The following is a 24,429-nucleotide window of genomic DNA, read 5'->3' on the forward strand; positions in this document are numbered from 1 at the left end:
CTGCGGACACACCAGGAACCGCGGTGTTGGCCGTCGAATGGCGCTAGCTGCGCAGCATTTGTGCACCGCCGCCGTCAGTGTCAGCCACTTTGCCGTGGCATTCGGAGCTCCATCGCAGTCTTTAACACTGGTAGCATGCCGCGACAGCGTGGACGTGAACCGTATGTGCAGTTGACGGACTTTGAGCGAGGGCGTATAGTGGGCATGCGGGAGGCCGGGTGGACGTACCACCGAATTGCTCAACACGTGGGGCGTGAGGTCTCCACAGTACATCGATGTTGTCGCCAGTGGTCGGCGGAAGGTGCACGTGCCCGTCGACCTGGGACCGGACCGCAGCGACGCACGGATGCACGCCAAGACCGTAGGATCCTACACAGTGCCGTAGGGGACCGCACCGCCACTTCCCAGCAAATTAGGGACACTGTTGCTCCTGGGGTATCGGCGAGGACTATTCGCAACCGTCTCCATGAAGCTGGGCTACGGTCCCGCACACCGTTAGGCCGCCCAACATCGTGCAGCCCGCCTCCAGTAGTGTCGCGGCAGGCGTGAATGGAGGGACGAATGGAGACGTGTCGTCTTCAGGCGCTTCTGCCTTGGTGCCAATGATGGTCGTATGCGTGTTTGGCGCCGTGCAGGTGAGCGCCACAATCAGGACTGCATACGACCGAGGCACACAGGGCCAACACCCGGCATCATGGTGTGGGGAGCGATCTCCTACACTGGCCGTACACCTCTGGTGATCGTCGAGGGGGCACTGAATAGTGCACGATACATCCAAACCGTCATCGAACCCATCGTTCTACCATTCCTAGACCGGCAAGGGAACTTGCTGTTCCAACAGGACAATGCACGTCCGCATGTATCCCGTGCCACCCAACGTGCTCTAGAAGGTGTAAGTCAACTACCCTGGCCAGCAAGATCTCCGGATCTGTCCCCCATTGAGCATGTTTGGGACTGGATGAAGCGTCGTCTCACGCGGTCTGCACGTCCAGCACGAACGCTGGTCCAACTGAGGCGCCAGGTGGAAATGGCATGGCAAGCCGTTCCACAGGACTACATCCAGCATCTCTACGATCCTCTCCATGGGAGAATAGCAGCCTGCATTGCTTCGAAAGGTGGATATACACTGTACTAGTGCCGAAATTGTGCATGCTCTTTTGCCTGTGTCTATGTGCCTGTGGTTCTGTCAGTGTGATGATGTGATGTATCTGACCCCAGGAATGTGTCAATAAAGTTTCCCCTTCCTGGGACAATGAATTCACAGTGTTCTTATTTCAATTTCCAGGAGTGTATTATGGATTCTCTATACAGTGACTACGTGGTGTCTTTGGCTTTCCGCCACTTTTTCTTCTCGGATTTACGGGTGCCGCTTCTATTTTTCAGTTCTTTTTTTTTCCTTCTTCTTCGAGCACGTCCCGCGAAGCGCGGTAAGTTGTAGTGAGCGCTTTGCCGGTGAGTTTATGGGGCACTGGCTGGCGTTCCACGGTGCTTCTTTGGCGAGGCTGTCGCCGGGGCGGGTATCGCGGCCATGCATCTCCCAAGGCTGGCCGTCCAGCACACAATGGGCTTTCGAGTTATTTTAATCAGCGCCTTAATTACAGAGAGAGGACAGGAGCGCCCCGCGCCCCACCAATAGCCGGCTGCCGCTCAGAGCCCTCAGTCCGCGTACGCAGCGTGCGTGAGCAGTGCGTGCCCAGCCCAGCGCAGTGCCCAGCCGCCAGCCGTCGTTCGTCCCTGCGCACACCACCCTCTGCCACACACAGCACAATGGAGGCCTCTGCATCAGAGCTCGGTAAGGGAGCTAGCGCGTGCAGGCGCCGCCGCCACTGGCTACTGGCTGTTACATAACTTACACTTAAGAGACCGCGGGTGATAAAATTTGCCGCCCACTTGTTGCTGGCGCGCGTTCACGCCTCGTTGCCTGGGTAACCGAGTCGGCCACCTGTTTGCATTGGACGTTCTCCATGCTTTCAGACTCTCGATTTGCAAAAGAAACCAAGATAGGGACTTGTTCTTCCAGTGTTACGCGCTGGTCTATTACTATTAACCTTTATCTTCCACCTCTTTTCACGGAGAATATTGCTGTCGATCTAACAAGATCATATTCAGATCTATATAGCTATAGCTGCTATGCAACCAGTCATATTTAAATTCTTGAAAGGATAAACACCACTGTTTCCTGAGAAATTCTCAAGCAAAATTCCCGAGTTCGATCGCGGTTGGGCACACAGTTTTAATCTGCCAGGATGTTTCAGTGCTATGTTGTGTACATTATGACGTTAAAACTGTTTCATACATTCACGTGTTGCTAACCACATACACGCATACAATTAGTGTTGACCATAAAACTGTGTGACTGAGATAGTGATTCATAAAACATCATTTGCTTGTACGTAGTCCGTAAGTCCGTACCGCTAATAAAACTGAAAATGTAACTTGTTTCGTCAAATTCTCCACTCTTTACCTGTTATCGCAAATACAAGGCAGATCCAGAAATCGCGATGCAGAACAGTGTAGCACAATGTTTAAAGCAGATGTGTCGACTAGAGGACGATCTTCTGTTATAATCCCAAATATTCTATTACGAGTATTATTCACCTACTCCAAAGTTTTGTTGTTCACTTTCGTTATTTCAAATTCGAAAATGCGTGCAATGAATGTAGGGCGCTGTTAGCAATCGAAACGACGTGTGTCAAAACTGTATTGAGTTCTAGTCAACACACTGGATTAAAAAACTGAAATCAAAACCTTTTTCACATCACAAATTTCGATAGTTCACGATACATTGCGCCACCTGCTTGCTGAAGGATAAAACATTCTGTCCATAATAAATTTTGAAACAACCTGGAGAAGCAGTACTTAGACGATGCCTTTTCTCAATAACATTCATGTTACTTTCATTTTCCGTAAATAGTGCATAAATGAACAGTATTATGGCTTCCGAAAATGAAGTACAGACTTCAAATAATGACACTTCCGTCTTCTTTAATTAAGGAATTTTGTTTTGAATCCTATAACATAGGTGAAAATTTCTAAATTGTAACTAACGGCCAGAGTATACGCTTACCGCTCGATAAAAACTTGGTACAGCTGACTGAGTGTATTGAGTAACATGCAACTCGAACTCACCAATTACTAAACGAATAAATGTCTGTTGGGACTCGGACCGTTATAGATAAAGACGACATTTGCAAGGCGTGCGTTATTGGACGCTTTTTTTCGCACTGGCCTTCGCTGCATGTATCAGGGTAGACTACTTACGCTATGCAACGCTTATAATATACTGTATCACGGAAGCAGAGAAAAAATATTAAGGCGGCTTCGACTTCTAGGGCATTACAGAAGGCGCTCTGACTTAAATGAACAAAAATGTGGGATGAAAACATGTTGGCATTTCTAAAATAACCAAACCACAGTTTAAAGTGGACTCTAAGCTACAGACGAAGCACATATTTTTCACAACAATTAGTCATTATCAGAGGTGAAAGAAGCGGTGAATGAGGGAACGAATCTCAGGACTTTCTAGGGACTGAGTGCCACGCCTGCCGTTTTATGGTCTGACACATATTCACTGAGACAACGAGCCAGGCAAGCAACGTTCAACATAATGATAAGGGAGTATCTATCTAGGAGGAGAACGGAGGTCGCACGCGTCGACTTAGCGGTATAGAACACTTCGCTCACTTTCATTTTACTCTCCTGGTCTCCTAGATGACATGGTTCGCAGAGACTTGCATTGAACTGGTACATCAGAGTAAAATGCTCGGTTTATTAGATTAATTTTCTATCTGTGATGAAACATTACGGACCGTCTGCGTAGATCGGAAGAGAGGGATCCATTTGTCAGTTCGATATACGTAGTAAGTCTCCAAAACCACCTAGAAAGCGAACTCGGGGTTCTCGTTTGTCAGGTAATGGATTTCACATCAGCCGTGTCTGAAGGGGTGCGTATCTGCACTCTTACAAGTACGTAACGCCACCAGCTTAGAAAATAGCGTGAACATTGTAAGGATATCCGTTATTGAATACTAATCCAAATTGATTTACGCCATTTAAGAAGTGAATAAGTTGCTAACTGGGAGTGATTTACCACTGCCATTGACTTTCGACGGCGGTTCCTGTGTTCGGCACCCGGTGACCACTTCCGATTTTTCCTGCTGTCAAACTCTCTGGCTGTCGTCCACTCACCATGGAGCACCGAAAGGGAGCGACTTAGCATAATGGTCACCGCAGTTCAGTGCTGTAGCATACTTCTCGTCGTATGCTATAATTTTCTGGCGTTACTACATATCGAAGCGAGTGGTGATGTAGTGAGACAGTGTCACTGTATCGTTATCAGTCAGCGCCACGACCAGACTCTGAGTTACTTTAATTTTTGAGAAGTTTTCCCACATCAGTTCAAGCTCATTCAGTGCGATTCTCTGAGAAGGGTTCCCGACAGCTGAGACGAGTCAGGTGGCTACGATGACACTGCACGCGGATTCTGGAGGAGCGCTAGTCAGTTACTCGTCAGACAAACCCGATCCTCGGTTTTCATTGGTTTCACTAAATTTTGGCATATGAGTGCTGTACAGTTCTTTTAACACGGCAAATAACGATTCCGAAGATTAACATTGTTCTACTAAGCTGGTGCTCCATCTGTAGTGATCTTGATGGTAGATAAAATCCCTCATTTCCTTCCTTTTTTATTTTTATTTATTTATTTTTAATCAAGATGTAGCTGGTGTGTTTTTCTGAAGACGAAGAACCGAGGGCAGATTTGGAAACGAAGTAGTTGAAAGGGGATACTTTGACACTCACTCCACGTAAAAGTAATAGGCATTTCAACACATTTACACATGCGAGTGGATAAATCCTGTAGCAGTGACTGCACAGTGGCTGGCGGGGAATACTTCGTACCAATATTCACGAGTTTCTGCCCTTTTCCATTCCGGTTTGTTCGCGCCCTCATCTCTATCTTACTCTTCTAATATGTAAGGTATAGTATGGTGCCACCGGAACTGTTGCACAGCCGTTCACAAAAATCAGATCTCTAAACCTGCCGAGCAGATTTTCGGAAAAACAACACCACATTTTTTCTTATGATTCTCGCTGAAAGTTCCCCGAATAAATGTATTACACTTTCATATTGTCCAGGCCGACTTGTTACGATCACAGCAGCGTGTCTCAGCGTTCGTTCAATTTCCGCATTGATGCTTAGTTGGTAAGGACTGCAACTGCTCGGACGATAGTTTACGATTACTGATTACGTATTCGCCCCAGTAGTATCTGTTCTTAATACTACATCTAAATATTTGAACAACGTGAAGTGCTTCAAAGATTCCGCATTAACCTTGTAATCGGACATTATTATGTTCTCCCTATTTATTAAGAGCATTTTGTTTAAAGAGAGACACTATACGCTAAAGCAAGTGGACATTTTGCCCACGGCTGCATTTCTTAACTATCGTCAAGTACGATCTATTTTATAGACACGAGCAGCGTCATTAAAGAAAAATGTATAATCTGATAAATCGTTTATGCTTATGGAGAAAATAATGTCTTCTTGTGGACACGTCCTATTCAGTTTATGTCGAACATTCGCCGTCGACTACAAAGCACTAACTACAGTTAGTGATAAATCCGGAGAGGCAATCTTTTATGCGTGAAAATACTCCATGGCCAGTATCTTTGGACGTTCTTGTCAGAGATTAACATGCAGTAGTTTAATTTTCAACGGAGTTTTACACGTATCTGTAGGAAACAAAAGGGTGGGAAGAGTGCGCCACGAGACGGCAGACGGGTGTCAGCCGCTATCTCGGCAGGAGGTGTCCCCGGCTGCTCGGGTTACGCCTCCCGGGGCCGGCGGTTTAGTTTGGACTGCGCCCAGCAGCTCAGCGGCAGTCAGGTGACTGCACGCAGGGCTCAGAAGTGTGCCCGCAAATTTTCGGCACACATCTAAATCATCTCCGAGAGAGAAAGCGAAAACATTCTTCGCCATTACTTTTACTTCTTCCTGTACCAGAACCGTTCATTTCCACTTAGGACCACGAAATAATATTAATAACACATTTTTCAGTTACGTGGTGACGTACGGTGCTCGAATACATCTAGTCTTCAGTGTAGCAGGTAGCATTATGGATTGTCGTAATCCAAAGAGCAGCCATTGCGTATATAATACTGGACAACGAAATACTTTTGGAGGATAACAAGACAAGTTATGACGACGGTAGATTTGACAGACGTCGTGGTAGGCAATGGTAATGTGCACCAGCACGTAGTACTTGCGGCACAAATACATCTAGTAATATTTTTAGCCCACCAGTGTTTCTACCGTCTGGTGCTGTCCTCCATCAACTCATTTTTTGTTCTAATATTTTCATCTCTATGTAACTGCTACAAGCAACAAGCTGTACAAACTGTTTCGCATCTTCTTGACTTTGACTGGTGCTACAATTTCTCCCATCTAACGCTGTTTCGAGTGCCAGCTTGTCTGTTCCAGGATGCCATACCAGATTTCCCAGTAACCAATCTCGTCTCTGGTAACCGTCTTCGATAGACCTCTGCTGTTAATACTTTTCATAGTTTATCTGCCCACTTAATTTTTTTAATTCTTCATTTTCACCAAGTTTGAAATGCTTCTAGTTTCTTCTTTCTCGAGTTCCCCGTGATCCACGTTTCACTGCCTGACACTGCTGCGCTCCAGACGTACTTTTAGAGGAGCTCCTTCCGAATTTGAATATTTTATTTATTATCCAATGGTTCCATTGGCACTGAGCACTATGCGACTTAACTTCGGAGGTCATCAGTCGCCTAGAACTTAGAACTAATTAAACCTAACTAACCTAAGGACATCACATTTATCCATGCCCGAGGCAGGATTCGAACCTGCGACCGTAGTGGTCGCTCGGTCCCAGACTGTAGCGCCTAGAACCGCACGGCCACTCCGGCCGGTATTTATTTATCGTTCACAATTACAGCCCATTATGTGGAAAGCTGACATTGGCCATACATCTCACATTTTCGAGGACAATAAATACCTGTATATTATTTGCTCTTGGTTCTTACAAACATTACCAAAAAATTGCTAGTATTACATAAATGGTTGTTCGAGAACTAGTTTCTGCCACCACAAAACTAGTACAAACCCTTTAACCAATTACCCAACTACTGACTCTGCAGTTTGTGTAAGTGGCGATCAAAATTTTTTTCCGTTCGAAGGCTACTCTAACTCCTTGCCTCCCTGTCGATAGTTATGTAAACGCGTTGGAGTCGCGCTGGTTTGTCTATATGCTGCAGCAAAACCCTCAAAGGGAAACTTTTTGATCGCCCATTACACTATAAATTCTGTTGTATGTATTTTCACGTATATTTATTAGGTTACACCTAAACTATAATTGGTTGTTTCCTCTCCCGAATTCGCCATCTTATGTCCTGGTAATAGCTGCCGGGTGTTGGACTCCTTAGGCATAAGTCAGCACGTCAACAGCGTTTCCACTGTTACAAACTACTCTTTAATTCACTGTAACGTCTTAAAATCCACACTTCCGTAATCACTTGCACCAACATGATGGAAAGTCTTCAACTTCACTCCGACATGAATATCTGATACCAACAGAACTCTTTTCTTAACGAAAGCTTTCTTTACCTACGACAAACTACTTCTGATGTATTCATTGCTTCGGCCGTTCACCTTACTAGTTACAAGGATCCTTTCACTTCTCCCACTATTGTAGCGTTCCCAACATTGGTTTTAAGAAAGTCGTTATTCTTCTTACTATTCCTTTCTTTTCCTTCCGTCAGTGCTGTGTCAACCCTTAAACCAAATTCTGTGCTAAGTATACAGTCCATTGCTTTCAACAGCTCCCCAAGTTTTCCCCATACCCAACCAGATCATTTAAGCAGGGCGATTTATTTCAAAGTTATAAGAAAAAATAAATTGTTATCCGGTTCATTACAAACAACCTACAGCGCTGTAAGCATCTGAATCATTTGTAGTTACGCGCAAAATCACTTCCACTACGGAGAGCTTTACGAAATAGGTGACAGGATCATCGATCTATAGTCTAAATTATCGAAAGATGTTTTGGACTGTAATCTAGTCATGTCTCGCCTCTGGCGAAACTGATGCTGTTTTGGGGCCCTGACGTAAGATATCGGACCTCTACTGGACGGCACATTGTTAGACTTGTATTGATCCGCCGCTCTGGCGCAGAGGGATCCATCATAACCGACCGACTGCCATCTGATCAAATGGTTCAAATGGCTCTGAGCACTATGGGACTTAACATCTGAGGTCATCAGTCCCCTAGAACTTAGAACTACTTAAACCTAACTAACCTAAGGACATCACACACATCCATGCCCGAGGCAGGATTCGAACCTGCGACCGTAGCTGTGCCGCGGTTCCAGACTGTAGCGCCTAGAACCGCTCGGTCACCTCGGCCGGCACCGTGTGATCCTCGGCCAACGGCGTCATTAGGTTGCATTATGAAGGGACGTGAGGGTCAGCACAGCCCTCCCCTGGTTGTTTAGGCTTTGCAAGCCTTAGAACCGCTACAGATTCCTCCTCAGCTGCCATCACTAGACTGAGTGCACCCAGTTTTAGTCCTACCAGCGCGGAAAACTCCCTAACAGTACCGGGAATTGAACCTGGTCCCTCCATGTGACAGTCAGCCATCCTAACCTCTCATCTACGGAGGCAGACACATTTGTTTAGTTGAATCCTATTCAAAAGTCACGAATTAATTTTCAAATAAATTTTTCTCTTGGTGTTTTCACGCTTTTTTCTGCTTTGTGACCGGGTGGTGAGCTGAAAAATCAGGTCAGCGTTTACGTGGAGACGTATGTGGGATATGCGTCAAGAGGCGCTTTTGGGATGGTCATAGCAATGTTATATGAGCATGTCCATGAGGTTTTGAAATATTTTCACCTAATAACAGCCGTTTCGAGCAGGTAAGCGCATGTAGTTCCCGTGCAGTTTCATATCTGCTTAATCTGCTTGTTGATGTAGAGGTCACCGCTTGGTCTTCTGGAGTACCGGGTTCGGTTCCATCTGTCCGGCTAGATTTTCGTTCTGTCGTTTCTCTAAATCGGTTAAGGCAAATGACGAGATGGTTGCTTCGAAAAATACACGGCCAATTTTCTTCTTCTGTGAGAGCTTGTACTCCTTCTGTAGTGATGTCTACACTCAAAAATGTTAAACCGTAATCTGTGTCTCAGCCTCCATTTCCTGGTTCCTTTTTCCTGTGTCTCTGTTTTATACAGCAGTTCAAACTAGGCTACAGGCATTTTTTTTAAAATCTGAGTATAACAAAATGATCAATAAAAAACTTTAATTTACATGATATGTTATTGTCTTTAACAGTTAACCTAGAGAGAATTTTTATAGAATTTGGAATAACTGCGGTTCCGAATCGCTATTAAATCTACAAATATATTCCGCAAGCCACCTGACGGTGCGATCGGGAGGTACATCTAGTACCAATACCTGCTCCCCCTTCCTGTTACACTAGCGAATGGCGCGTGGGGAGAATGATTTCCGCTAAGCTGTTTAGCTCTAATTTCTCGATTTTTCTCGTTGGGGTCTTTTTGCGAGAAGTGTGTGGGATGAAATAATACTTAGCTCGAATTTCCCTGGAAATGCGTTCTTTCGGAATTTCAACAGCAAATCTCTTCGTAATACACAATGCCTCCCTTGTAACGTCCACCACCGGAGTTTGTTGAGCATTTCTGTAACACTCTCGCACCACCTAACGATCCTGTGACGAAATTCACTGCCCTTTGTTGCATTTTGTGTATCTCTTCAATTAATCAAATCTAGTATGGGTCCCAGAGTGACAAACAGCAGTCAAGAGCCGGTCGAACAAGTGTTTTGTAGGCCAGGTCTTTCGTGAATTAATTACATTTTCTGAAGATTCGTCCCATTAATCTCAGTCTGGCATAGGCTTTTCCCACTATTTGTTTTACGTCGTCATTCCACCTTAGGTTATTTCGTATTGTTAATCCTAGAAATTTGCACTATTGCTGTTTCCAGAAAATTAATCGCCAACAGTGTACAGTAGTGGATTTCTTCTCCTATGTATGCACAACATGTTACATTTATTTGTCGTTTGGTGTTGTTACCTTCGACAACCGAATCATCTGCAACTGGCCCCATGAAGCTCCCGACGCTATATAAGCACGGTCCTATCACGCTTTCTTAGGGTGCTCCTGTCGATTTTGTTCCATTAAGTATTGGGTTCTATTTGCAATGAAATCTTGAATCCAGACACAAGCCTGTATCAGCTGCCTTCCTGAGGATAAGGAACACAACATCAATCTGAGCGCCGACGTTTTCAACAATGTGGTTCTCATGGAAGAACAGAGCGAGCCAAGTTTCACGAGATACATGTATGCGGATTCCATGTTGATTTTTATAGGAGAGATTTTCGTTCTCCAAAAACGTCATAATACGTGAGCATAAGGCATGTTCCACAACTCTACAACAGATTGCCGCCAGCGATATGGGCCTATAATAATGTGCATCTGTCCTATGACCCTACCTGAAAAAGGGAATGTCGTGCTTTTTCGTCAGCTGCTAGGTACTCTTTGTTCTTCCACTGACCTTCTATAAACTGCTGCTAGAAGGGAACATTTTCTCTCCTACAATCTCTGTGGGATGGTATAGGTATGTGTCAGTGAATTTTTTTCTCATGATCGAAACTAAGTTCCGGTTGTGGTACTAATATGAACACATCTGATTCCCTGTAACTGTGTGCCGGACTAGCACTCGAACGAAAACCTTGCCTATCACGAGTAATGGTCTTCTTCCTGTTTCCAACCTTGATCGAGGTTCTCCTGTATACCTTGCTGTTCTAGAACGTCTGTAAGAGAAAGGTTCTCGCGGAAAAGTACCATAGATTCAGCAGTGGGGTTGTTTCGAAACCGAAACTCTCACTCTGCGGCCGAGCGTAAACTGTTTTGAAACACACAGGCAGACGAAAATTGTGTGCTGCCAAAGTTTTGCGTTTGAGTCGCGGTCCTACAGTTACTCTTAATCGCCTGGAAAATTTATAAAATAATTCTGAAAAAGAAACGGTCAAATGTTTTGTGAAATAATTTCTCTGAATGCGAAAATTTCTTTTACGGTAATCTGAAATGTCTCTTAAGTTTTTCCATCTTAATAAACGGCAATCTTTAGAACAATAATATCGTGATGTCCGACTTCTACAATCATATACATTTTAGTTGTAAGTGGATTTTAAATTTTAATGAGCACTTACAAATACGACGTACGTACGTCATTATTTTTTGTGTTCATTTAACTTGTGCATGTAACGAATCTTTACAGTGTCCGTAGAAGCGATGACTCTTTACCATATTTATGTCATCAGAGCCAACATTAATGGTCTTTCTAATTGGCGTCTAGTTTCAATACGGAAGTTCCATACAGTTTGAAACATGTCACCTTCATGAGTATACGCAAGCACGTGTTTGTAGCAAATAGTTGCAGACGTAAGAGAAATGATGCCACCCTGTCTGAATGGTATGTTTAATCTACGTTAATATATGTCAGTATTAATGACGTTAATAACTTGCTACATACATGACAGTCTAATAACGTATGTAAAAGTGGCAATTATAATTTTAATTTATAATTTTATTATGTATTTTTAAAATTATTTCATTAGCAAGATATGATTTTTAGACTAGTACGCGCGAACGACCGAAAAAGCGGCTGATATTTGCAATAGTTTAGTGATGTTCGTGTTTTCTGCATTAATTGCATGGCGTAGTTTGAACCCTATCTTCTTTCGATATGGCCTTGTCTCGCTCACCAAGAAGTGATATGTCTTGCTGTTTAATCTTAGATGTACCTGACCAGAGAGCTTACGTTAACTACTCGCAACCAACTTTACCCTATTTTAAATATGACAGTGGCGCTGTACACAGTCCGATATTTATAATGAGTAACCCTCGGCTACGGAGTGTAAGTTATCACGTTCGAAGTTGAATCTGTGAATGTATCCTATTGTACGATGGTTTAACACATTGTACTTCCGCAGTTCTGGGGATGATCGCATAGATCGAGTGAAAAATGAAAAAAGAAAGAAAAAGTTAAATGCGGCTTGTGGCAGCTATAAAATTTTAATTTCTGTAAAAGTAAGAAATAAAATACATTAGGGAAGCATATAGCGCGCTTCTGAATGCTGCTTGAAATCATGTACAGCAAATGAGACTGTACATGTTACATATTCCACCAGACATATAACCTCTACTACTCTTTAAAATTCTCAGATTCGAAGGTAAACATTGAACTTCAAATTCTTAGCCGGCATCTCACTTGCTGCACGCGATTTCGAGCATCATTCAGAGGTGAGTCAAATGTCTCTGTAATCCATTTTATTTCTTACTTGTAGACAAATTATTTCACTAAACATTTAACCGTTTCGTTTTTCAACTTTTTTATTTCAATTCCTTTTACTGACAGTTAAATATCGCCCCAATGTAAATTTTTGTGCTCGAAATAATTAGGCCGTGAAGAGATGAACTTTTTAATACTTCATTTACATAGTTAGCAGCAGCTGCTACAAAAAATTTTCAATTTTTCCTCAAATCACTAATTAAGTTTTTGTTAATTATCCTGATTACTTTCAAAGAATTAAATCAATTTTTTTCCAAAAGTAGGCTCGCGCTGGTCAACCCCATTTATCCACTTCTCGCCCTTTGTTTGCCTATGAACACCCTGACAAAAGTACTTTTTTTAATTTCTAGGAAATCTTATTTCCACTCCGGACAAACATTTGACCGAAACAGAGGACAATCGGCTGCACAGTGAAAGAGACTCCGGAGTGAGGTTCTTTCATCAGGCGGCAACATTCACGAGTGCCTGAGCTAAGCTCCACCCCACGTCTACTGAATCTTTTCCCGCGACCAGAATGCCACGGAAAGTGAAGCGCTGAGGGTCAACGTGGGGGCCAGGGAGAGGCTACACAGTGTAGGAGAGTCCAGACACCGCGACGTCAGAATAAATTCCGAAGTCCTCGCGCAGTGTTTTGTAGTGAGCGAACCCTCGCTGCCTCTTACCGCCCGTCGCAGAGATTAGTTTGGGCCGCCCCTTGGCAGGTTTCCACGACCGTGGGCCACGCGCCAGCACCCGCTTTCGCCTTCTACATTACCCCTTCAGCTCTACAACCGTCTCTACCAACAAATAAACTTGTTGATAACCGATACTCATTGAACAAACATTCAGGGACTGAGGAAACATTGTCCGTTACAGTCTTGGCCAGACGCTGCCTTCGGCGAGCTCTAAAGATGCAGTATGAAAGTGCTCTATATATTCCCGAGTTATTGTTATGTTGTTGCCAAAAAATCAAAAAATGGTTCAAATGGCTCTGAGCACTATTGGACTTAACTTCTGAGGTCATCAGCCCCTAGAACTTAGAACTACTTAAACCTAACTAACCTAAGGACATCACACACATCCATGTCCGAGGCAGGATGCGAACCTGCGACCGTAGCGGTCGCGCGTTTCCAGACTGTAGCGCCTAGAACCGCTCGACCACCCCGGCCCGCCAAAAAATCAAAAATAATCATAAAAACATAGCTGCGTACTTTTGTATCGTAAATTTTATTTCATTCTGAGTTATGTTTCGACTTTCCTATACTAGGAACAAAATTATGTCAGTAAACTTCACGCAGGTCCGATCTTCAAACTAAAATATGTCATAAGGAAAACTAAAATCGTAATGCTATGCGTGACCTCTGTCTTGTTGTGTGTGTGTGTGTGTGTGTGTGTGTGTGTGTGTGTGTGTGTGTGTGTGTTTGTGTGTCCGTGTGTCCGTGTGTGTGCTATGAGTGAGTGAGAGAGAGAGAGAGAGAGAGAGAGAGAGAGAGAGAGAGAGAAAGAAGGAGAGAGAGACAGAAAGAGAGAGAGAGAGAGTATTACATCGTATTATAAACTATATTTCTTCACTGTAACAGGTATATGCGTTTAAAAAAAAGGAAGCGTGATTACGCTTTAACGGACCTACAATATCTAGGCCATTGCGATGGAACTCTAGTTCAGCCGGGACAAATAATCTAAGTTGATTTAGATACTTCTTCGATACAAATGTCCTATGACGGGGAGCGTGATAGTAGTTTACAAATAAGATATATTCTCTCACGTAAAATGAGGCTACATGTTGATTATTTACATAATTAGACTTTAACTTTAATATTAATCTATAATAAAATTTAATAAATGTATTCCAACCAGAAACATTGGCGATTCAAGGATTCAACTAAAGAATACAAGGAATTATTGCGTGGAAATAATTTCAGTTTTAGCTATACGAAACGTTAACTGTCCGCTAGCACCATTAACTTACACAGGAGGTACGTAATCAAATATTTTTTATGTCTGCATCTTTCTCTGAGAGACTAACATTAACGTGTGGTTGTGAAGGCCATTTTTGTTCGTTGTATTATATCTATCTGTGCTAATTTTATCTTCAAACTGTGACCCGTTTGTGGCAAAAAAACGTCGTAAGACAGTAAACTTATTGTAGAACGTTCGGTAGAGTAACTATTTTTGTAACAGCTGACTAGGCAAGGTTTCAAGATGCACAGCGGATGTTATCCAAACCGCACATTCCTTTACAACGTGTACTTTGTGTCTATGTGTGGAACTGTAGCAGAACATATTTCATATTACAATAGTCAATCTAAATATGAAAAGTGCTGCATCTTCCTTATACTTTCCTCACTCAAATCAGGAATTACCGCACAGCACAATTGTTCCTGATTACACGCATTTGAAAACATCTGCAACATTTTCCCGTGCTCTGTTGTCAACGAGGATATTGCGCTCCGTACAGAATTCAATGAACAGTGTATTTACCAAAAACCAACGATTATTTTTCTGTATATTTCGTTTAGTTTTGCATCTCTATTGGGCTTGATTGTGGTGGTTGTATCATTCTTTGCCAGTGTGAAATTTATGTATAACAAAAACTTAACTGCTCCCTATGTCGAACATGTGGATTACTGGTAGTAATTTGCCCCCGTTCAGAAGAAGATTCATCGCAAAAATGCACGAATTATCCAGTACGAGACTTTGTTTCCTATCACTCCAGTATGAAGCCGAACACTTACTCGTATTATCTTGACAACCAGTAACTTCAAGTGTCTGTAAAAAAATTCTGGGGCCAGCAGAGTCGAAGGCTTCAGGTACATCACAACTTGGTTGTTCAGATAATTTCAAACATGGTTCTGAAATCCGCCACGTTGTATTTAAAGGAACTATCTATGTACCCATCCGAACCTAAATCAAGAAGGTCCACGGAGAGTTACTGCCTTTCTTTTCCCAAATGTAAGGCTTCTAAAGACTCTAAAAAAAATTCCATTCTGTATAAACGTTGAAAGTGGTATTCACGCATTTAATTATTTAAAAGCTGTGAACGTGGTGATAAGCGCTGTGGTAATTCGTAGTTACTGTTTTTCCGTTACTTTCGGATGACCTAGTGAGGTGGCAAAAATGGTTCTTCTTCGGTTCCACTAAATCAGTTGAGCTACCGTATTTTTCAGACTATAAGACGCACTTTTTCTTTCGAAAAATTGCCTCGAAAATGCGTCTTACAATCTAAACTGATATAAAAATGTCCAGTGCTTAATTTCAAATTCCCGCCAGTCTTAAAATGGCCATATATTCATGCCGCGGGAACTCTGTCTAGCAACATTGGATTGAACTGGAAGCAGAAGTGCACTGATGCGACGAACGTGAGTTGAGGTGATTTACAAGCTTGCTAGCACAGTCTCCCGCCCCTTCATCACAAACCCAGAACATTGCCTAGCCTATGACGCGTCATTGCTGCCTACGGTGCCAGTGATCTCCAATTGAGAGTGACTTGTGTTATTCGTAACAGTACAATATCTTTGTTAGTAGTTAGTTTGCTAGTGGAAGAAATAAAAGGTATTCATACGATGCTGGCTATAAACTGTAAGTACGAGTAATAGCGCATGCAGAAGAACATGGAAACAGAGCAGCCAAGCGTCATTTAGGCCTTCCAGCAACAGAAAAAACCATTGGTGATTGGCGGGATAGTAAAGAAGAACTGAAGAAAAAAATGAGGAAGACTAAATGTGCAAACAGAGGACTGGAGGTAAAATGGCCAAAACTAGAAAATGACATATTGAAATGTATTCAAGGATGGCGTCAAAACGGCACTGGAATTAATACAAAAATGATTCAAATACACACTCTTGCGCTAACGCTGCAGTGCAACTTCTTACACTCAGAGCGGACTTGGTTGGTGCTACATGTTTATGACGCGTCATGGACTTTTAGCGTACGAACCAAAACCTAAATATCTCAGAAAATGCAACAACAGGATGAACAGAAAATATTATGCTTCTACCGCTTTATTATTCAATATCGGAAGAAAACCAGTGTGGAACTAAGCTAAATAGCGAATGAGGACGAAACTCCCATGAGATTTGCTGTGTCCAGTAACAGAACTCTTCCCGAGAAACGAACTAAAACTGTGACTATAAAAACAAATGGACACAAAAAAATGCACTACACTGTTATCCTTTCATGTTGTGCTGACGGTACTAAACTTAACCCAACGAATTCAAGCGCAAAACAATGTCAAAACTCTCTGAAATACCGCCAGGTGTTGTACATGACAAAGGGTGAATGGACGAGGCTGGTGTGGAATGAACAATTAACAGAGTGAGGGAGAGAAGGAAAGATGCTTTATGGAAGAAGAGTTCTGGTGCTATATCTGTTTAACAGTAATTTGAAAAATTCTATGAAAGAGAAATTGTGACGGGGAAATACAGAGCTTGCTGTTATTCCGAGAGGACTGACTTCACAATTGCAGCATCTTGATGTCCCGATAAATAAACCATTTAAAGTGTATATGGGAGAGGAATGGACAAGTGGTTCATGGATGAATCCCGACATTAATTCACGCCGAAGGGAGCATTAAAACGACCTACAATGAAACAAGTGTGTCAATGGGTGAAGCAGTCGTTGTCTAGAGTGAGGATAATTATTGTTAAATCTCTCAAGAAGCGTGGCATAAGGAGCGCTCTCGATGACAATGAAGGCCATCTTATGTATGAAGAGGATAATGACGACGACGAAGAGGGAGAAGAAGAAGAAGAAGAAGAAGAGAAATAATATGAAGAAAGTTCAGATGATGATTTTCAGGATGTTTTTAAAGATCAATTCGGTTTCTAAACAAAGAAATTATTAGCTTGGCTTTTCAATCTAATAATAAAAAATGGTAAACATTTTATTTATTAAAAAATTCCTAAAAATTAAGGAACATCTTATAGTCTGGACTTATAGTCCGTAAAATCTGTATGTATCAGGGTGGATCACTGAAAGAAGCAGCGACCACATTCCGATTCATCAGTGTTCAGTTCGAGGTTGCTCTCTGCCCCCAGAGATGGCTTTCACGATGGGTTGTTAAATAATAATCCTTCGTTGCTCCAATTGAATGTACATGTTGGAAAAATCTTTTAGCTCAAGCGAAAACAAACACTAAGCGACTGAACTCGTTATCAGGAATTTAATAAAATTAAGTAAAATCGTGAGACACTTTTGGCTGGTAGGTACCAAAGGTAAGTTCAAGCGTTTAACTGGAGGGGATTTCGTCTTCATAAACGCCGTCGCTTTTCCTTCGGGTCATGGTAGTGATGTGTCGTAAGAGCACCTCTTTACTGAAGGAAAGGTAAAGCTGCCATCAGCCCGACGGTCAGTTTTTTGACAGTGCAGTATTTTATTAGGCAATTTTCTATTGGAGATCGTATGCATTTCGCTTCCTTTGATATTTAACTGACCTACACATCCAGTTATTGGGGAATATACAGTCTATTGTGGTCGCCGAATCACGATAAAGTTTGGCATTTTTCACAATAACAAATCTTACCAGTGATGATAGCTGCCATTAAGTGACACAAAATATCCTCGGTAGGACTGCGGACCGAACTCCAGATCTCAGTATCGTAATATTGCACTTAACCTCTACCAGGCTAAGACTGTGGTATGTGCGTATAAAGTACAGTGTTGTGGGGTGAAACTAGGTTTAGATACCTCAAAGAACACCAAGCTTCCAGAAAGTTAGATGTCTTCGTCTGGTTGAGTCGTCACCATCAACAGCGTCACATCTCCTCGCTCCATAAGACACTGCGGAAAGGTTGAAGCATTCTGGTCATCATAAACCTCCTCCAACAAGCCAGATACCGGGGTGAAAGTTGCAGTCGCCATCCGGGCTCAGTCCGCATGACTCCACTCCGAGAACCACTGGGCCATCCAAATTAGCCGTGGCAGCTACAAAGACGAATATAGTGAGGCAACAAGTAAAAAAAAAAAAAGGTTATAGGGACAAGTGTAGGGATCACAGACTAAGTTGTTATAGTGTTAATTAAGGCTCAAGTGAGACTTCCTCGTGAACCTCTGAATGGTAAAGGCTTCTTATCGGATAGACAGAGCTGGAAGTTCCACTGGCATATTTGGTATCCGTTATTCTTTCGGTGTTCCGGTTGACGTAATCACGACCAAGCCACTAATACGACGTGACGAGACAGTTCCATTGTGGGGAAGAGAGTCAGCGTCTCGGCAGCTTTCGCTCACAAACCTCTTGTCGACGCAGAAGACGTTTAAGGCGACCACATCACAAGATGACAATGGGAGGCAACTACTTGGCAGATGAGTGCAGGCTACGACCCCTGGCAGGTATCACCGATCAGAGGCCGTTCAGCTATGAATCATTGTCCGCTTCTCGGACAAGTCATCTTCCTGTTTTGTTGGCGGTATGTAATGTCTGTACTTCAGACTGTTGCCAAGAATTTCGCTCTTCACTTACAATGTTTAGCTACCGATAAGGGGGGACGCATAAAATGATTATCGGATTTATTATCTTTTTATTTCTAAATTTTAACTTCATCTGCAGTTTTTCTTCGAAATAAGACTCTCACTTCTTTCGTAAGTGCAAAAAAGAAGATTCGTCTTTCATTAACTGCAGTGTGTGTTTCTCACTTGCATTGTTTACTGATTTAATTGTCACGTCAGAAATTCTTATACTGAACTGCTTTTGTCTGTTTGTTTTAGCATATAGCACGGATTGTCTTGTTAGTTATCGACAAACTTTTATTTTTAGGATTGACGTCTTTACGTTAAAGTTTTAGCTGTGCGTGAACAGGTAACAATCCAATCCTGTTACTTTTGAGACAATATCATGTGTGTAATTATGCGAAAGTTGGATGGCTGCCGCCGCCTCATGGTCACCCTTTAATATTGTCACTCCTCTTGTGGTCCTCGCACCATAAACACCTTCATGCTACGAGGTGAACAACCTGGCGTCATTATTCCCGGGAAACACACTCCTACTCTACGTTTGGTGAGCTACCTTCACTCATCCCCTCGAGATGTCAGTACCAGAATAATATTTCGTTTACGTTTCCCTTTACTGTTAAATACTTTTTGGTATTTTCCTCTGATACATCCCACGAGTTCCAAGAAGTCCCACACCCCCAGAAGCAACCATTATTTTAGAAATGATAACGTACTGCACCTGGACGTTATTAACTGTACTTATTAAATGTCTCAGATTAGCCCTATTATGCTATTCTCAAGTGCCAGCTAGAAAGAAATAAAAATAGTATATTATACATTGGAGTGCTTACGTATAAATGCCATGTATACAGAGGATCTGTATGTGCATCATCTTGCCTTATACAAGGCTTCTACAGGCTTCCTCAACAGTTTTTGACAATTCTTTATTAGTTCTGTATAGACGTTGAGAGACATGGGACTTGATTATTCGCCATAATTTGTGTGGCGTGGTAAGGTCAGGGCTTCGCGGTGGTCGCTTCACGGCGGAGGAGATGTTGCTGAACCACACCCAGTCTAGCGACATTGTTCATCAAGGGAGTTACGCGACTTAACAGCAAATCTTGCTGGAGCTCCGTCCTGCAATAACCACACATGATCCATAATTCCATTCCTTTCCAGTTGACATATTAACCACGTTTCCAATGTGTCCAACTTAGGATTCCCCATTCACGTACCGTTTCAAAAAATGTGGCGTGGACAGGTATCGTGATGCTATTCCAGACCAGTTTTTTTTTTTTTTTTTTTTTTTTTTTTTTTTTAGTGTGACCATGCGTTGTTGACTGTGGCAGTTGAAGTTCAGTTGCTATTTCGCGAACTGATTTCAGCGGAGACTGCTCATTTAAATGAGCGGCTGTGTCATTGTCAAGAGGAGTTCAGGGGTTTATCAGATACCCTGTAGAGATGGCACCACACGACGTTCGACTGCATTTAACGCATGTAGACGACTGTATGTTTCTAAAATTGTTATGTCTGCATTATATTATTCCAGACAGTTTTTCATCATATGCTGCAGAGACGAATTTTTAAAAAAGAATGAAAATTAAATAAAAATAAAAAAGACACCTGAGACTGAAGCCTGAACTTAGATTTAAGTGAAGCCATGCGTGGTTTTTTTTATCACACCGGAACTCTGCAACAAACGGAATGAGATGTGTCGCGAAAATGTGTGTTCACTTCCCCGTCCCGCCCTCCACGTTTATATTTTCTGTAGTTTTCTCTCAGCCGTTTACGGCAAATGCCGGAATGGTTCCTCTAAATGGAAGCAACACAATTCCTTCCCCATACTTGTCTTTTACGAGCGTGTGGTACATTTCTAATGACCTCGCCGACGAGAGGTCTTTTATTTATGGGTATTTGAAGTACATACCGTGCACCATATTACATTCGATCACTAAAATATATTTGTGAGCCTACAATACAGAGCATATACTGGCTCACAATAGCATATCAGGGTAACAAGCAACAAATATAATTCTATTTATTATTAACGAAACGGTACATATTACTAATTAACTGATAAAAGAGTTACACATTTAGACTCAGATATCTCGTGTAATTTGTTAAATCTTTCAATGCGAGGACAGTGTTAACAGTTTTTTTTTTTTCAGTGGGCATAATCTCTTGCACAAAGTGACCTGATAATCGTGATACTGCCTACACGGAAACACATTCTGATTTCGATTCGAGCGGATAAGTTGCGAAGTGGTTATCCTGTTGAGGTGACGGGAAGTTTCCGTGGTGGAAGCCCATCCTTACGATGAACGCCAGGAATCGTCTACTGTCTGCCATCCGTAAATCATGAACTTCCGAGAGGGGATGGTTGAACACTGTAAACAAGCGGCTTGTCTTCCGTCGTGTTCTCGCCACTCTTCTTTTGAAGATCCATGTACACTTGCTTTAAATTCAACTATGTGTGCTGATTCATTGCGCAAGTGTCGTGTTGTGTAAAAAAAATTAACTACAACCGTCATCAATTAAGTCCTAAGTTATTAAGCTCTGCTGTGATATATGAATATTTAGCTCCAAAAATAAATTAGAAACGAAATCGGACCACAAATATATAACGAAGTAGTCACAGACACACTCACTTGCTTAACAAAGGCGCAACATTAAACAGTGGGTAATCATTCAACAAGGATCTGTCGCAAAAATTATATAGTGTGTATGTTTTCAGCTTATAGCCAAAAACCATTCAATAACGTTGGTACCTCGTCTCTGTAATCACAGAATTTAGATTTGAAAGCAATAATTTATTCCAATAACTTCATTAAACTACATAGATCAGAGTATAGCTTAAAAACAAAATCCCCACGTAATGTTGCAAATACAAACCCCATCGCTCTCACGTGTTCTACAGGACATCTCACTAATATACTACAACACTGTGTATTGTACTCAGAAAATATCATTCTTCTTCTCCGATAATTTACCTTGTACCACGTGTAACCTTAATCCACGCAGAGAACAAGCGTGTTCGTTAATTGTGTGTAATGTTAACATATGATTAATGCAGTTAACTGCTCATGTCGTATCTGAGCATAGATATGACAAATATTGCAGCCACAAGTGTGGACAATATTATGGAAATTGAATGACTCGGAGAGGTCAAAATACTTCAGAGAAAATACGGGACAAATACACATATACCACATTTCTTTATTTTTAGTTGTCGAAACAGTGCAGACATTCCATTGCCCACAAGCAAGTTTCTCGAGCGGAGTAACAATATTGCATGATCTCAATACACCACGACTAGCAAGACAATTAATCATTTGTCATACACGAGACGTTGATAAACATGAATCTATAACACAATGGTTTGAAAAGATATTACCCGGTCCTACAATCAGCTTCCCTTTCGCAAACAGTAAGCGGACTATGAAACTTAATTTCATTGCGCGGAAGGATATCATGACAAGTTCTGTGTGTCGAGTGATCGCTAGATAACTTTGCAAATATTTAGAATGTACGGCTGATATAAGTTATACGTCGAATGTTAGAGATTAAAACAGGTAATTTTAAAGAACTCACACACAATTTTCATCATTGTAGAAACTCAGAACCAGCTCTCATCGAAATCAGACAAACCAAGAAGGACAATAGCTCAGTTTTCTTCCAGGTCACACATCGGGAACAGACCCCAGACCCAGAATGGCGAAAAAACTTCCTCGAAATTAAATCGCCAAATTAGATGACCTCCAAACCCGCGAACGTTGCCCAATGGCTGATGCACTAGCATGTCTCCAAACATACGAAGTTCATCAGTGGAGTCACACAGGGACCGCCCAAAGAACTTGTTTCGGGCAATCAAAACTGATCATAGCACAGATATACAAAGCATTGCGAAGATAAGCTTGCGATTTGGGGAAAGCAAAAATAGATATTGAAATTTGGGGTAAGCAGAAGCCCGTCGTGTGCTGTGTCGTCTTTGAAGAAGTCAGTTATTAGTCTTGTTGGACATCCAGAGAAATTCACTGATCATTTTAAGACAATACTTGGGCTCATCCATATTTGTAATGTTCACAGCATGACAATGTGATTAACATTATTACTGTTTAATAAATTAAAAGTGTGAATAACGCTATTGAGTGGAATGATACTCTGAAACTGTGACATTGCAACCGTGATCTCGCTTCCATCGAGACGAGGGCAGAAGAGATCACCGAAGTTCCGCACCGCTGCAACTTAACCACCAACAGCGTCACGTTCATGATATCCTTCTAGTGCAGTGCAGTGGTAACGGCTCGGCAGGTGGGTCCCTACTCCAAGCCATGCTGCATTCAGACCGTAACCCTTGGCACGAGTGAATTCCCCATCTTGCCTAAATGGAACTTGCTCTTACAGTCAGTAATATCTGCACAACCGAATTTCAATAGCTTCTTCAGTATATCTTCACGTCTGGAACATTGTTTCATTCTTAATTTGTACCGCAAGGTCGCCCAGAGAATCGAAATCCTCGGTTGTTGCAGATCAGCTAGTTTCGAGCACGTCTGTCTACTTTTGAAATTCACTGCATCGGTACGTAACGGTTTGGGATGGCGAGCTTCTCTCGAAAGGAATCATACTTACGCGCGCTTTTCTGAGGCCTAGATCGTCTCGCGGCAATCAGTCAGAATCTGCGCTTTTATGAGCAAGTGAAACAAGTGACTCACGTCGTACGAGGTGTGTGAGAAAAGTAATTAGACTGGCGACACTGGGAGCGGTCTGGCAACGCTGTGTTGTTCTACACGTGTAGACTGGCGTGTTCATGTCTTCCAGAATATTAGCTCCGTACAGCCATCACGTGATTTTTGAGAGCACCATCAGGGAAGTTATGTTTTTGTTGTGTCACGAAAATGGAATAGCGGAATTTAGAGCAACGTTATGCCATAAAGCTTGGTGTTAAACTTGAGGAATCCGGAAGTATGACCTTTGAAAAGTTGAAACGGACCTATGGGGAACCTTTGAAAAGTTGAAACAAACCTATGGGGAACATTCCTTATCACGAGCACGAGTTTTTCGCTCGCAAGAGTCATTTTTGAAAGGCTGAGAACACGGTGAAGCTGAACCTCGTCCGGGGAACCTCCAAAAATCGAAATAAAAGTCGGACGTATATGTGTTCTTGTCAGATATGACCGACGTTTAACAATAACGATGATGGGTGATCCGTTACACTTAAACGCTTTCACAGTACATCAAATTTTGACCGAAGATTTGTGCCAAAATGGTGCCGAAAAACCTCAAAGCCGAGAAGAAGGACAATTGAAGAAACGTGTGCGTTGATCTTCTTGAAAGGGCTGCCAATGACAACAGCCCGCTGTTCACCTGATGTTGGTCCTTGTGACAGTTGCTAAGGCGTGCAACGGAGAAAGATTGTATTCACTGTTACACAAAAGGCCGGCCGGAGTGGCCGAGCGCTTCTAGGCGTTACAGTCTGGAACCGCGCGACCGCTACGGTCGCAGGTCCGAATCCTGCCTCGGGCTTGGATGTGTGTGGTATCCTTAGGTTAGTTAGGTTTAAGTAGTTCTAAGTTCTAGGGGACTGATGACCTCAGAAGTTAAGTTCCATAGTGCTCAGAGCCATTTGTTACACAACAGTA

General features: G+C 42.5%; 1 protein-coding gene across 1 annotated transcript in view; it reads left to right on the forward strand.

Annotated features, from left to right (window-relative positions):
• Positions 1 to 1,604: 1,604 nt before the first annotated feature.
• LOC126267991 (paramyosin, long form) overlaps positions 1,605 to 24,429 on the forward strand; it is a 179,824-nt gene continuing 156,999 nt past the window's right edge. Inside the window, exon 1 of the mRNA XM_049973353.1 lies at positions 1,605 to 1,792. Within this exon, the coding sequence (XP_049829310.1) occupies positions 1,768 to 1,792 (25 nt within the window). The 5' untranslated portion in view covers positions 1,605 to 1,767. The remainder of the gene's footprint in view (positions 1,793 to 24,429) is intronic.

This window comes from Schistocerca gregaria, chromosome 4, assembly GCF_023897955.1.
Source record: "Schistocerca gregaria isolate iqSchGreg1 chromosome 4, iqSchGreg1.2, whole genome shotgun sequence".
In the NCBI taxonomy this organism is placed as follows: Eukaryota; Metazoa; Arthropoda; class Insecta; order Orthoptera; family Acrididae; genus Schistocerca; species Schistocerca gregaria.